The 13,114-nt window shown below is 42.4% G+C and overlaps 1 protein-coding gene across 1 annotated transcript; it reads left to right on the forward strand.

Annotated features, from left to right (window-relative positions):
* The first annotated feature begins 557 nt into the window (after window positions 1-557).
* Window positions 558-12,010, forward strand: TMEM35A (transmembrane protein 35A). The gene is made up of 2 exons (XM_007181443.3): window positions 558-788; window positions 10,259-12,010. Exons 1-2 carry the CDS (start codon window positions 669-671, stop codon window positions 10,670-10,672), a joined length of 534 nt encoding a protein of 177 aa, XP_007181505.1. The 5' UTR covers window positions 558-668; the 3' UTR covers window positions 10,673-12,010.
* Window positions 12,011-13,114: the final 1,104 nt, after the last annotated feature.

Consider the following 13,114-nt stretch of genomic DNA (forward strand, 5'->3'; position numbering starts at 1 on the left):
GGCAGAGGTCAAAATGTGGAGGCCCTTAAATGACAAATTTAAAATTCTGGAGTTAAACACTGGGCAATGGGAGCCATGAAAGGTTTTGGAGGAAGAGAAAGATAAAGCCTTCTTTGGCAGCAATCAAGCTGGACAACTTTGCAGATTTATCCTCGAGTGTTACCAACTGCAGAAACCACCAACTCTGAGGACTAATGTTTTGACTGAGGGAAAGGAAAAGGGGAGAGAAGGGGAGAGGTTGGAAAAGGGGAGTGAATAATTAAAGGACTATACAGATAAAAAGCACTCCTGGTGCGAAGTGATAGAACGGTCTTCCTTAATTCCTCATTGCAGAGGCAGCCCAGGGACTGAACTCGAAGCATAACCTACCTTTTCCCCCATTTAAGACTTGAAGTTTCCACCTCAGTTTAGGACTTCCTTTAACATCGAGACTGTGCTTTTGGCCAGTGCGGAGAGAGCGTAGGGCATTAGGACCCAGCGATTGTTGTAGTGAGAGAGGTTGAATCTCGGTCTCTCAATTTTTCCCTCGAGCTCCCTCCTCTCCCTTTGTCATTCTAGCTGCCTGCTGCCTCCGCAGCGTCCCTCTAGCTCTCTCTGTGCTAAGTGCCTGCGCCTTAGACAGGGTGCGCAAAGCAGCAGTATTAATCGGGACCTGCCTTGGTGACCCCATGGCATCCCCTAGAACCGTAACCGTCGTGGCACTCTCAGTGGCCCTGGGACTCTTCTTTGTTTTCATGGGGACTATCAAGTTGACCCCCAGGCTCAGCAAGGATGCCTACAGTGAGATGGTAAGTGAAGCAAACGGGTGATGAGGAGAGCACCCCCAAGGGATGGCGAGTACCTCTCCCCTTCTTTCCTTCCCGGTCCACGGTCCCAGCCCTTTCACCCCTACCCCCACCCCGGACCCTCCCTTCTCCCCAACAACTTTGCAGCTGGGAAGGAGCAGCTGGACGAGAGCGATTTCATTTGCGGGCTATGCCGGGAGCAACTGTTTTGGAGCCACTGAATGCCAGTTGGGGGAGGGGTTGCCCAGTGAGTACCCCCACCCCCAAGTAAACCGGAGGGCTGAGACCTGCGTAACACCTGTCATTGGCAGGAGCCCTTCCCTCCTTCCAGCACACCCAAAGTCCCGGCAGCCAGTCTGCAAGTCTGATTCCTTCCCCTGGAGCTAAGAGTTTAGCAAGCTGGAGAGTTTATTTATCTTGGGGAAGAACAAAAGGCAAGGAGGAAATAGCTGAGGGCGAATGGGCTCCTGAAACAAGCAGTTTTTAGGGGCGGGGAAGGTATTCCTCAACCCTGGCGGAGAGCCGATGGTGTTCCCCTAGCCGCCTTGGGCGTGTGTCTATATCCTGGAGACAAAGCCGTCTTGGCCCAAATAAAGGTCACCGAGAGCCTGCTTCTTCCCCTTCTCTCAAGGGAGAGCTGGATGTTTTGTTTTATTTTGTTTTGTATATGGGCTAATCTGCAAAATCTGCAAAGTCTGCTTTTCCTCTCCTGCAAAATAGTCCTTAATCCCCACCTTGTCTCCTGTGGATGCCCAGGGCCAGGCCCTCTGCACGTTTTCCCCTCCGCAGAGTTAGAATCACCTGAAGGTGAATGGCCAAAACATCTCCTCTGCAACCTGGGGGCTGGGCTGCTCTCCACAGTTGGGTGTGAAGAGGACTTGTTCCTATTGCTGTGGAGTACGAGGTGATGGCAGGGGATGTTTCCAGCACTTCCGCTCTCGCTTCTCCCCCTGTCACTTTGCCTCTTCATTTCCCCGCCCCAGCTGAAGAGAACCTGCTTCTCTCTGCTTTTGCCAGGCTGCCAGTAATGGGAGGGAGCCCATTAATGGGTTCTCAAGATCAAGAAGGAAAAGAGCTTAGGGGAGGAACAGGAGGGAGAGAGAAGAAAGGCAAGAGGGATTCCCCATTAGGGCTAAGGCAAGGAGGAATAGCCCCACACGTTGACAGTTGACAGGAATAAATAGCTCTCCTGGAGCTCACTGCGGAGCCTTCCAGAGCCCCTCAACGTGAGCTGCAAGTGGATGGAGTCTGGCAAATTGTAGATGCTCAGAAATGTTTGCAGGCAGCTCTGGCTTCTGTCTCAGGGTTTGAGCTGGTGTTTCCCATGTCTCTCTCACCACAGGATCACCTTGGGGTCGGGGAGGGTGGCTGGGACTCAGGGGCCAAGGTCTAGCCCCAGTTGCAAATCCTAATGTGTTTCTCCTTCCCCCTTTCCCTCCTCCCAGAACATTTGACCAGATGGAATTGAAATCAGGTCAAAATGAGTATCCAAGGCAGCCTGCATTGGGGAGGGGAGGGGAAGTGGGGTAGCAGAAGCCACCAAAGGCAGAGGGAAAGGGTGGAGGGGAATTGCCACTATATATTTTTTCTTGGCAGCAGTACTTTGGCGTTAGATTATAAATAAATGCATATGCTCTTGCTTTTCTTTCCTTTTCATATATGCATACATTTATATGTTTGTGTGTGTGTGCCTTGGGTATATTTAAGCTTTCCCTTGCCTTAGGGACATAGTACCCTACTTCAGTATACTCCCTGTCTCCCTATATCCTGCTCAGCTGCTTTAGAGGCTGCCCAAGCTGCACCCTAAGTACAGTGTTAGGTTTTGCAGGCAATCCAACTAAGATGGAGTCACCGGGAAGCTTCCTATCAGCTTGGCAGGAGCTCATGAGGAGGACCAGCCACAAATGGGTTTGCAGTAGGTTTCTTCCTAGGGTGTGGAGCTATTACAGTTTAATGAAAGGCAGAAGAAATATATGAAGATTCCATATCATACAAAGGAACATTTAAATAGGTATAATCTAATACAGCAGTACAGAACCATTGTGTGTGTGTGTGTATGTATATGTATGTATGCACAGTTCCGTGCTTCTGTGCTCAGGGGCATCTGGAGGCAATGGAAGAACTATATCTAGCTGGGAGGTAAACTTCACAGTAGCGTGAAGCTTGAGGAGGATTTTCAGACCGCCGTTTTCCAGGGTCCCCTCCTGCATTGAGCATTGGACCCCAGGCTAGAGATGGCTTTCTGGCATAGGGCCCACTGCATAGTGCCTGGGCCGGCCCAGCTTTATTGTTGAATCCATAGGGAGTGGGGACAATTCAGTTCTAGTACAAAGAAGTTGCTCAGTTTATATTTGTTGAGTGGCTGGGTGAATGAATGAGTCATTGTAGCACTGTCTTAGCTTGTCACCACCCTTCAGATTTCTCTGGTTGGCTCTTGATGATGCAGCTCAGAAGCCATTTCTTGCCCAACCAGAGATCAGCTGGGATGATTATCTGGGATTTTCTGTTTTGCATTTAGGAGTGATTCCTCTGCATTGATGGAGTTAGTCATGTATTGACTGCAGTGGCTTTTTGTATAAAATCTCAAGGTGTTGTTGTTGCTCTTGTTGTTTATTTGTTCTTTAAAACATCTCTGTGAGGTAGATTCATTTTTTAAAGTTATGCTTATTTTACTGATGGATAAACTGAAACAGAGCAAGTTTAATGACTTATCCAAGATCCTAGGGTAAGCTGCTGTTGGAGCAGAGATTAGAAACCAAGTCTGTGACTCAGTATTCCCAGTAGAGGAGTCATTAATGGTTACAACTGCTTTTTTGGATGTCAGAACTTACAACCGATTCTTGAAAATATCTGGCACATTTTTTCTCCTTTTTTGGTACCAGTTTAACTGCCCCAATCCCATATTTTGGGGTTTCATTTTACTTCGAAACCAATTTTTCAAATTTAGAGGTTTTTTTTTTTTCTTTTCTGTCAACTATTTTTTCTTGTTCTAAAGCCATTAGTGTTATGCTTAGGTGTTATCCCCTCCGTGGAAAATCACTGCTAAAAACCAGACAGACAAATGACTATGAACTTCTTTCCTGTCTCTCCTGGGGAAGCCAGGAAAGGTTAGTGGAAGGAGTACAGACTTTGAGTCATGTAGGTTTGGGTTCAAGACCTGACACTCTTAGTGTCTGTCTCAGTTTCCTCATCTGTAAAATGAGGATAACAACCTACCACAGGAAGTTGTTGTAAATATTAACTGAGATTACATATGGAAGCATCTAGTACAGTGTATGAATATGGTAGGTGTTCAAGAAATGCTCTGGATTGAGGTGATGATAATTGATTCTATTTTATGCAATGGTTTCCTGACTAATTTGAATGGCCAGTTTAAGGGATTGAAATCAGGCATGTAAAAGAGCAAGATGCTATTTCCTTATGCCGTGGTGAACAGACCTCTATGCAGTCAGCTAATATAGAAAACTCCACACTTGCTGCTGGGTAATACACAGTGGATCCCATGCAGAATTTCCGGATGCCTCTCTTGAATAGCCTGTTTGGTATGTGTCACTCCATACCTCCTCCCAATTTAGCAAGTGTCATTATAGAGTACTCTAAATCCCACGTGAATTCAACACGACTGACCACTCCCCTGACTAAATGCCTTCATTAATTCACTTGAAATTGTGAGACAGCACTTACAAATGCTGCTAAGCAGTCTAACATATGAATGGTTGACTTGCTCTAAATTTGGTGTTCAGCTCTTTGTAACAGTGGTTCTATCCTATAAGCACAAAGGGCCACAAATGGAATAGTAAGAAAACACCACAAATCCTGTCACATTGAAGCCAAAGGATTTTGACCCTGAGGAAGAGAGGGCAAGTCTCTGACAGGGCAGGTCTCTGCCACTTCTTTGCATCCCCTTATAGGGAAGGTTTGTTGTTGATTTGGATGATTTGCTTATTTATAGTGAAATGCCCTCCAGTATTTCCCCAGGGTTTGTGTAGCCCTAGGAAAATACTCCAGATAGGTTTGGGCAGTTTATTTAATGTCCATAGGTGATCTTTTATACTTCCAATCACACTATTAATTGCTTTCCAACTACATAATAGTTGGAATGATAAGGTAATAATACTAAGATGATAATAATAAGATAGTAATTTACTGGTGCTTAGACTGTTCTCTGAGGTGGTACAGTACGTTTATTCCTTCAGAGAGGCAACTGACCCTGAGATGTGAAATGACTTTGCTTAGTTCACACAGCTAGCCATCCTAAGCTAAACTACATTGAAATTTATGCCAGGGAGCTTATAGCCTCTCAATGGCCAACAGCTGTGCTTGTTTCAGAGCGACTTTTGACTGACAGTGGAAGTCAGACCCTTCTCCCCTTAGATGCAATCTGGGAGGGATCCACTTTGGTTAGTAGGACCAGGTTTGCCAGCTTCCTTTTTAGGTGGGCATTTTATGACAGTGGAAGGTAGAACTGCTTAAAAGGTGTTTTTCATTCACATGGATGTTTGGCAATTAAACATGTGATGGTTTATTATTGCATTTAAGAAATGATCTATGATTCACATATGGCTATTTTTCCTACAGAGATTCAGGAAAATCATACTTGAAACAGTAAATTTTGCAGCACTTATGTAGCCTTTATGATCTAAGATATCAACCAGGCTGAGATTTTTAGCCAAAATATATTTTTGTCAGTGCCCTCTTTTGCTTTCATATAGTTTTTTCCCTGTAAATTGTATTGAAGTATAACATACATACTGAAATGTGCGCCTAAGTGTATACAGCTTGAGGAATTTTCAGAATCCCCCTGCGTAACCAGCACCCATATCAAGAAGCAGAACATGACCAGCATCCTAGAAACCTCCCTCCTGGCCCCTTCTGATTACTACCTCTCCAAGGGTAAATCCCAACTCCAACAATATAAGTTAGTTCATCTGTTTTTGAACTTTATATAAATGGAATTATACAGTATATTAGCCAAAATTTTTTTTCTTTTACCTAACTAGCATAAGTGAAATAAAGTAAACCAGTTGTGAGCTGCTCAAGTTTAATGTAATTAATATGAGATCATGGCCCCTGGGGTGTTGTGAAGAATAAATGATAAAAAGAAAAAAGGTATAACTAAAGAAAGGCTCCATATGATTTTGACTCATGTCTGAATCATATCGTCTCATACGATAAAAACGGACCTGCTTGAATCATTGCTATTATCATTTAAATAATTACTGTGGCTTGCAAACATATGGATTTCTAATTGTGTGGTTCATTAATGATAAAATATGTGTGTGTGGCCCTTGGTTGATGCTATGAGGTTATGATTCTTTGACCAAATCTCCAAAATGCTCATTTAATTTACAAAAGGGGAAACTGAGGTAATAAAATACTTAGTAATTTTCTGCAAGCAATTTAGGGGCAAAACTAAAATTGGAATTTAGCTTATCTTAGCCCAAGGGTATTGCTAGATGACTGCCTTTGATTAAAGGGATTTGAAACATTTGACTAAACCCTTCTGTCTCCTGCTTCCTTCCCCTATAAGGAAACTATGGTTTCAGGGTCTGGGTCATGGCAATGAAAAAGAAACAGACATAACAAAGTGAACTTCCAGAGCCTTTTGGGAGAGTGACTCAGTGAACTCCTTTTATTCTTACTGTCAGAACAATTAAAGTCGTTAGAGATCTAATCACTATAGACTTAAGACAGGTGGCCCTTCTATTGTTGGAATTGAGGTGGCCCAGACCAAGTATTGTTGCTGCTGGCAATAGCAGGATACTTTTGATGTCTCTATCCTACTCCACAGGAGAAAGAATAAAGGGCTTCCTAGACTGTCAAAACCACATCCAAGCTTAGTCCCATCTCTAAGTTAAACATGACTTCCCTATCAGGAGTCCTGGAGAATAGATGCTATCTGTACCTACTCAGCTTTGAACTAAAGGTTTGATGAAATGGCTTATCCACATGCAGTTTCCTCTTGAGAAAAGAAGGAAAGAAAGAAGCAACTGCTGCATAAAAATATCTACAGCTGCAGTTTAAGAGGTTAGATAAACAACTGAAAAAGTAATATGGAGTTAGAGCAAATGGAGAGAACAATGATCACTGAAGTCATAGGAACTTGATTTAAAGACCTGGAATTTGGCCTACAGATTTCACTATAGTATAGATAAAAATCTATTCCTAAATGATGGGTGGTTAGCCCTAGGCAAAAAAGGAATGTTTCCAGAAGGCATTCAGTCAGCACCTGGAAATCTTGGCTCTGCACTGACTGTAAGAAAGTCATCCTGCTTCCTGTGTTCATTATGTCAGAAGGTTACACTTAGGATTTAGGAACTGCCTCTTGGGGAGCTTTGTGTTGCTAATTTAAAAAGGTCCTAGCTTGAAAGTGTTAAGGAAAACTCTTGGGTCTAGATTTCTTTCCCTTATGTCCCCCTGCTACCATCACCTGAGTGTTGAGGGAGAGAGAGTGGGCAGGTGGCATCTAGGTTAACAGTGAGAGGAAACTACCAGATGCCCTAATCCTCGGCTCAGCTCTGCTCCACATGGGTCTAGCTCAGTTCAGCCCAGGGTTTTACTCTGCCTACTGGTCAACCTCTCTCCTAATTTCTCTCTGAAAATCCCTGATTTAACCTAAAATGGGAAGAGGGAGGAAGAACGACTGATACTTTGTGTTTCACTATATGCTCAGGAACAGATTAGGGACTAGAGGTGAATAAAGGTAAATAAAGACAGGATCTGACAGGGCTAGGATTAGGAAGAGGTGTGAGGCAGTGTTGTGCAAGTGCAGAATCAGATCCTGCCTCTATTTAAAGTTGTGATATTTTATTTGTTGTGGATATTATTTACCTTAATCAATGAGTGTTTTGGTGCCTTCTTAAATTTTGCACTCAGGGGACATAGGCTTACTTCATCTTAGTCCCAGCCCTGCTCAGGAAAATGAGGCTCAGAGAGGGCAAATAATTTGCCCAGGGACACCAACTAGAAAATGACAGAGATGGGATTTGAAGCCAAGCCTGTTTGAATCCAAATCCATTCTTTTTTTTTTTTTTTTTTTTTTTTTTTTACTAAACCACTGGTCTTGAAACAGTACTCATAAAGGACTATCTTGTGCTACTCATGATAATTAATCCATGAAATAAAGGTGCATTCACTAGAGAGATGACTTAACATTTGTTCCAAACTAGAGTGTGTGAACACTATTCTAAGCACCAGATGCTCCTGACAGGTCAAGTTGGCTTTCTGCCTGATTCTTGTAATACTTGTCTTGCATCTGGTGCTTTTGACTATTCTCTTCTTAAAATTTTTGGCCCCTATGACCCCATCTCTCCTGGTTTTCCTCCTACTTTTCTGACCACACTTGCTTCTGTCTATTTTGTGGATTCTCTTCCTCCTCCCATTTTTTAAATGTCTGTCACACATTTTCCCACTGTATACATTCTACCTGGGCATACTGATAACTGTCAATTCTGTATCTTTACCCCAGACCTCTATTATTGAGCTGCCTACCAGACATCTCCACTTAGGTGTCTTAGAGATACTTCAACTAAAAAACTCCAAATTGAGTTCCTCATTCCTTCCTGCCCCATCCCCCTCTTCTTCTGGATGCATTCTTGACTTCTCCGTTTCCCTCAGTGTCCACATCCAATGAGACATCAATTCCTGTTGATTGTGCATTCAAAGTATCCTTGAGTCTCTCCCCTTCCCTCTATCCTTACTGTCATTACTCTAGCCCAGTTCTCTCACCTGATCTCCTCGCTTCCAGGCATACCCCTTCCAATCCATCCTCCATGCTACTTCCAGAGGGACCTTCCTTAAAAGCAAATTATGTTGTTCCCCTGGCTTATAGGATAAAGTCCAGCTCCACAACGTAACACTCTATGATCTGATTCATATCTGTCTTCTCTGTCTCATGTCTCACCCTTTCCCCCTTCCTCCCCCAACCTATGCTGAGCTGGGGCAGTGTTCGAAACACGCCAGTCTATTTTGTGCTTCAGGGCCTTTGCTCATCCAGCTTCCTCTGCCCTCGATGCCCTTCCCTTATTGATCTTGCAAACATCTGCTCTTCTTTTAAGATTCTACTCTAGCTTTTCTCAGTCCCCATCTAGGGAGATTTGACCACTCTCGTGTGCCTCCACTGTACCTACTACATAGTTTATTTCAGCACCCATAACACTTTATTGCACTTATGTACTTCCATAACTTTTCTTCTCATAAACTCAGACTTCAGGAAGGCAGGGCTTTTGAATGATTGATGTCTGTATCTGGAGTACTGAGTACAATGCCTAGCACAGGAGGCACTTAATAAATATTGAATGAATTAATGGATACTTCATGAAAACAAAGTAGTGGGCAAAACCAGAAAGACACTTGATAAAATCTCATCACTTTACTACAAAAGGAGGATTGGGTCAATCTGAATAGTGAAAAATATGATTATCTATTACTCTAAGGTCAGTATAATTCTATTACTTTGTAGTATATCCAGTGCCTCCCTTCTCTGTTCCATGATATCTGCCTTTGGGCTACAATTAGATCTTATACAGTACTCTCTTATATACCACTAACCATGCTGCTTTATAATGTTGTTTATGCATCTGCTTCCCCCCACTACACTGAGAGCTTCTTGACCCTATCATATTCATCTCTATATCTCCATCACATAATCCATAATAGGTATTCAGTAAATGTTTATTGAATTAAAATTAATGAACTTGAACTAGGCTAATCAAAGTAGTGTCTTGTAAAATCCTAGGGATTTATCTCAATTACCAGAAGAACGATTTTTGTCTTACTATATTTTAAAGATATATAAGGGGCTAACATTTGCATACATTTAAATTTTTCTGTTTGCTTAGTACACACTTTTTTTATTTTTACAGATACCACAAATGTAAACTCCAACTCAGCTCTTTTTTGAATTAACACAGATTCCAAATTAGGGAAGTCCAAATTAGTGAGGCTTTACCGCCTTGTCTCATTTTTGTTGGTATTCATATGCATCTGGGTTTGGACAATGTAGGCACTAGAAAATGTGGATATGGCTAATCAGTACCAGTTTTAATGGGCCCAGTGAATTTTCTTTTAAATTCTTAATGTTGTTTATGATTTATAATCAGAAAAAAAATTTTTTTAAATAAAAGGTGCTTCCACTGCAGGGGCCATGGGTTTGATCCCTGATCGGGGAACTAAGATCCCGCATCCCGCCCACATGGCGTGCCCCCTCCCCCCAAATTTTTTTTTTAACTATAAAGCCAAATTCTCTTACCTTTGGTGCTGTTACTAAGGTTTAAATCACAGGGATCTCAGCAGATTGCTTGCTTTTTTCCTTAATTACAAGGCTTTTATTTAGGGGGCACAGTAAAAAAGAATATGACACCCTTGTCTGGTGTGGAAAGGGAATGGTGGGGAAGAAGGACCTTGCTTGTGTTTTCTTCATTCTGTTAAAATCATGGTTAATGCAGCGATTTCCTTATGGTATTCCACTCTAGAAACGTGCTTACAAGAGCTATGTCCGAGCCCTCCCTCTGCTGAAGAAAATGGGGATCAATTCCATTCTCCTCCGCAAAAGCATTGGTGCTCTTGAGGTGGCCTGTGGCATTGTCATGACCCTTGTGCCTGGGCGTCCCAAAGATGTGGCCAACTTCTTCCTACTCTTGCTGGTGTTGGCTGTGCTCTTCTTCCACCAGCTAGTCGGTGATCCTCTCAAACGCTACGCCCATGCCCTGGTGTTCGGCATCCTGCTTACCTGCCGCCTACTGATTGCCCGAAAGCCCGAAGACCGGTCCTCTGAGAAGAAATCCTCGCTGCCAGGGAATGCGGGGAGTACCGGCAATGCGGGAAATACCGAGGAGCAGCCGTCCTTATATGAGAAGGCCCCTCAGGGCAAAATGAAATTGTCGTAGGAAAGCGGAAGTGCAAGAAAGTGGACCTTCCAGGCAGTTGCCTCCATGACACCCAGGAAGATGTGTGTGTTTTTCATTTGATTTATTTATCTTGGGGGAAAAGGGACAAATATAACCTGCAAGTTAATGGCCCTATTGGCTTGTGTACACCTATACCCTAAAATGACCTCCCCACATAGATGTATGTGCACCACCTTTAATCACTCTGGGGCAACTCTCACATCTTGCTGCATGTACATGTATATGGCTAACTATTGAAGTGTATTTGTGAGATGGACTCCAGCAAGCATGTGACTGTGAGATTAAGTGTGCGAAAATGTTACTGTGTGTGTGTGTTTGCGTGTTTGCACACGCGTGCGAAGGAGAAGGCTCTGATCTTGAACTAATCCTGCATAGATATCCTTCCCTTCATAGACTGATTCTGGTGAAGGCAGAATAAAATAAATCTCCTATAAAGAGAATCCTACTTACTTCTTGGTATAAAACAAACTATGTATTCCCATGGGATGGGGGAATCCCTCACTAGATTAAGCTGAAAATTTAAACCTACCACTTTAGGAAAAATTTCCTTCAATTTGAGACACTGAGTTACACGTAAAATGAATTAACTTCTACTTTAACAGTTGTTTACATTGTAAATACTCCATACTGAGTTTAATTAAAATAAGGGAAATGTGCAGTCAATAGATAATCTAATTCTTCAAGTGATAAAATTGGAAGTTTTACCTTGCCTTTGTCGGAGCCCAACCTACTAAGCTCCTTTACTCACACTTGGAAACTGAAACAGTAAACTTTATATCGGACATCTTTTTTGGATTTTCTTAAGCCAAAAGCTGCCTCACTTCCACTATTCTCAGCAGCTAACCAGGATTTGGCAGCTGCTCCACTGTTGCGGTTGAGGGAGCGAGGATTAGTCCCGTTAGAAGTCTGTGAATCTCAAACTAGCTGTTCTTTTAAATCATCTGAAATTTGACAGAGGAGCCATATCCAGTGTTTCGCTGCCAAACAGATTCACTATTCCTATTGAATTTTCATTGAGATTTGCTAGTGTAAGCAGAGATCCAAGTTACCCCCACAGCTGTCTCCTCTACACCTCTTTATCATTCCAGTGAGTGGAGTTTAGCTGGGGGAAGGACATTTGATATAGGCTAGTTGGATTGAGCAGTATGAAAATTTGCTTTCTTCATTACGTACTGCTGCTTCTCCTTGTTAGATGTGCTTTGATGGTTTTAATATTATTGTGCCAGGGATGGGAAAAGGGGTGGGAGTGTTGTGTGTGGGGGGAGTACAAATTATTGTATTTTCTTCGATATCATTGTTCTTGTTGATATACCTCTCTGTCTTATTTCTCTCATTCTTTCAAAATAAAAATTTTTGAAGTTTGGAGGAAGTGGTCTGGACAAATAATGAAAATCTGGAAAGAAAGGGTCATGTCATGGGATTCAGGTTGTCTTATTTTTGAGTGGATGAGGGAGGAGGATAAAGAGAAGGGGGAGTACAATAACTTAATATACTAATGAGGTTACTAACTTTCCAATCTCATTTAAGTTTCCTCACACTTCTGTGATGTCAGCACATAAGACAGAAAGCCACAAAATTAGATCTCAATACAGTTCCCAGGTTTGGGGAGTTCTGCTTTATTAGGTGATGCCAAGGGAAGGTAGAAGAATGATTTCAGAAATAATTGCAGGTATATTAAATAAAGATGAACCAGTGTTTCTCACTATATATACATCCACAAACTGGCACAAATTCCCGTGCCACAGACTTGTCACATTAGGCAAGTTATTTTACCACTCAGGGCCCCAATTTCATTTACAAAAATAAGGGGATTGAAGGCTTAAAATTCTTTCCAATTTACATTTGAGTATGAAATGATTATGAAAAAATGACTCGAGAAATTTTCAGTTTTACTAGATAAGGAAGATCAGCTATCATAGAAAATACTGAACACTCAGTTCTCATGCATGATTAAATATGATTTCTTGAAAGTACTTTGAAAACAATGTAAGATGTGGTAAATCATTTTTTGCTGTAGTCTTTCCCAAATACATCAACTTAGTCTGATTCTTCATCTCTCCCCAAGATTGCAAAGTTTCCTCCCACACTTTTGCGTATAGTTTATGGGTATATTTTGGCCTCAAAAAAATCAGTGAGAGTCATTAAATTTTTATCTTTCCTCTCCAGCTCCTACTCTAGTAAGAGACTAAACTAGGGACTAAGTTCAGGTCTCAGACTAAGCCCTTGCTGCTGTTTTAGCCAGTTTCTTTAAGGTCCATCGATTCCTCAAAGTTAGGAATCTTTACTTGTTGACTGGCCGGCTACCTACAAGATGCCACATCTGGCTCAGGACATACGTTTCCAGCATACTCTAGAAGGTATGCGTGCCCATCCTCGGTAAAAGGAGGGCAAATTCAGCCGCTGTCCTTTCCTCCCACCTCC

This window comes from Balaenoptera acutorostrata, chromosome X (genome assembly GCF_949987535.1).
Source record: "Balaenoptera acutorostrata chromosome X, mBalAcu1.1, whole genome shotgun sequence".
Taxonomy (NCBI): Eukaryota; Metazoa; Chordata; class Mammalia; order Artiodactyla; family Balaenopteridae; genus Balaenoptera; species Balaenoptera acutorostrata.

Excerpts from the sequence above, each read along its gene's own strand:
- TMEM35A (XM_007181443.3), top strand. The coding sequence starts at position 669 with ATGGCATCCCCTAGAACCGTAACCGTCGTGGCACTCTCAGTGGCCCTG. Across the intron at positions 789-10,258 it reads AGGATGCCTACAGTGAGATG|AAACGTGCTTACAAGAGCTA; the intron begins GTAAGTGAAGCA and ends ATTCCACTCTAG.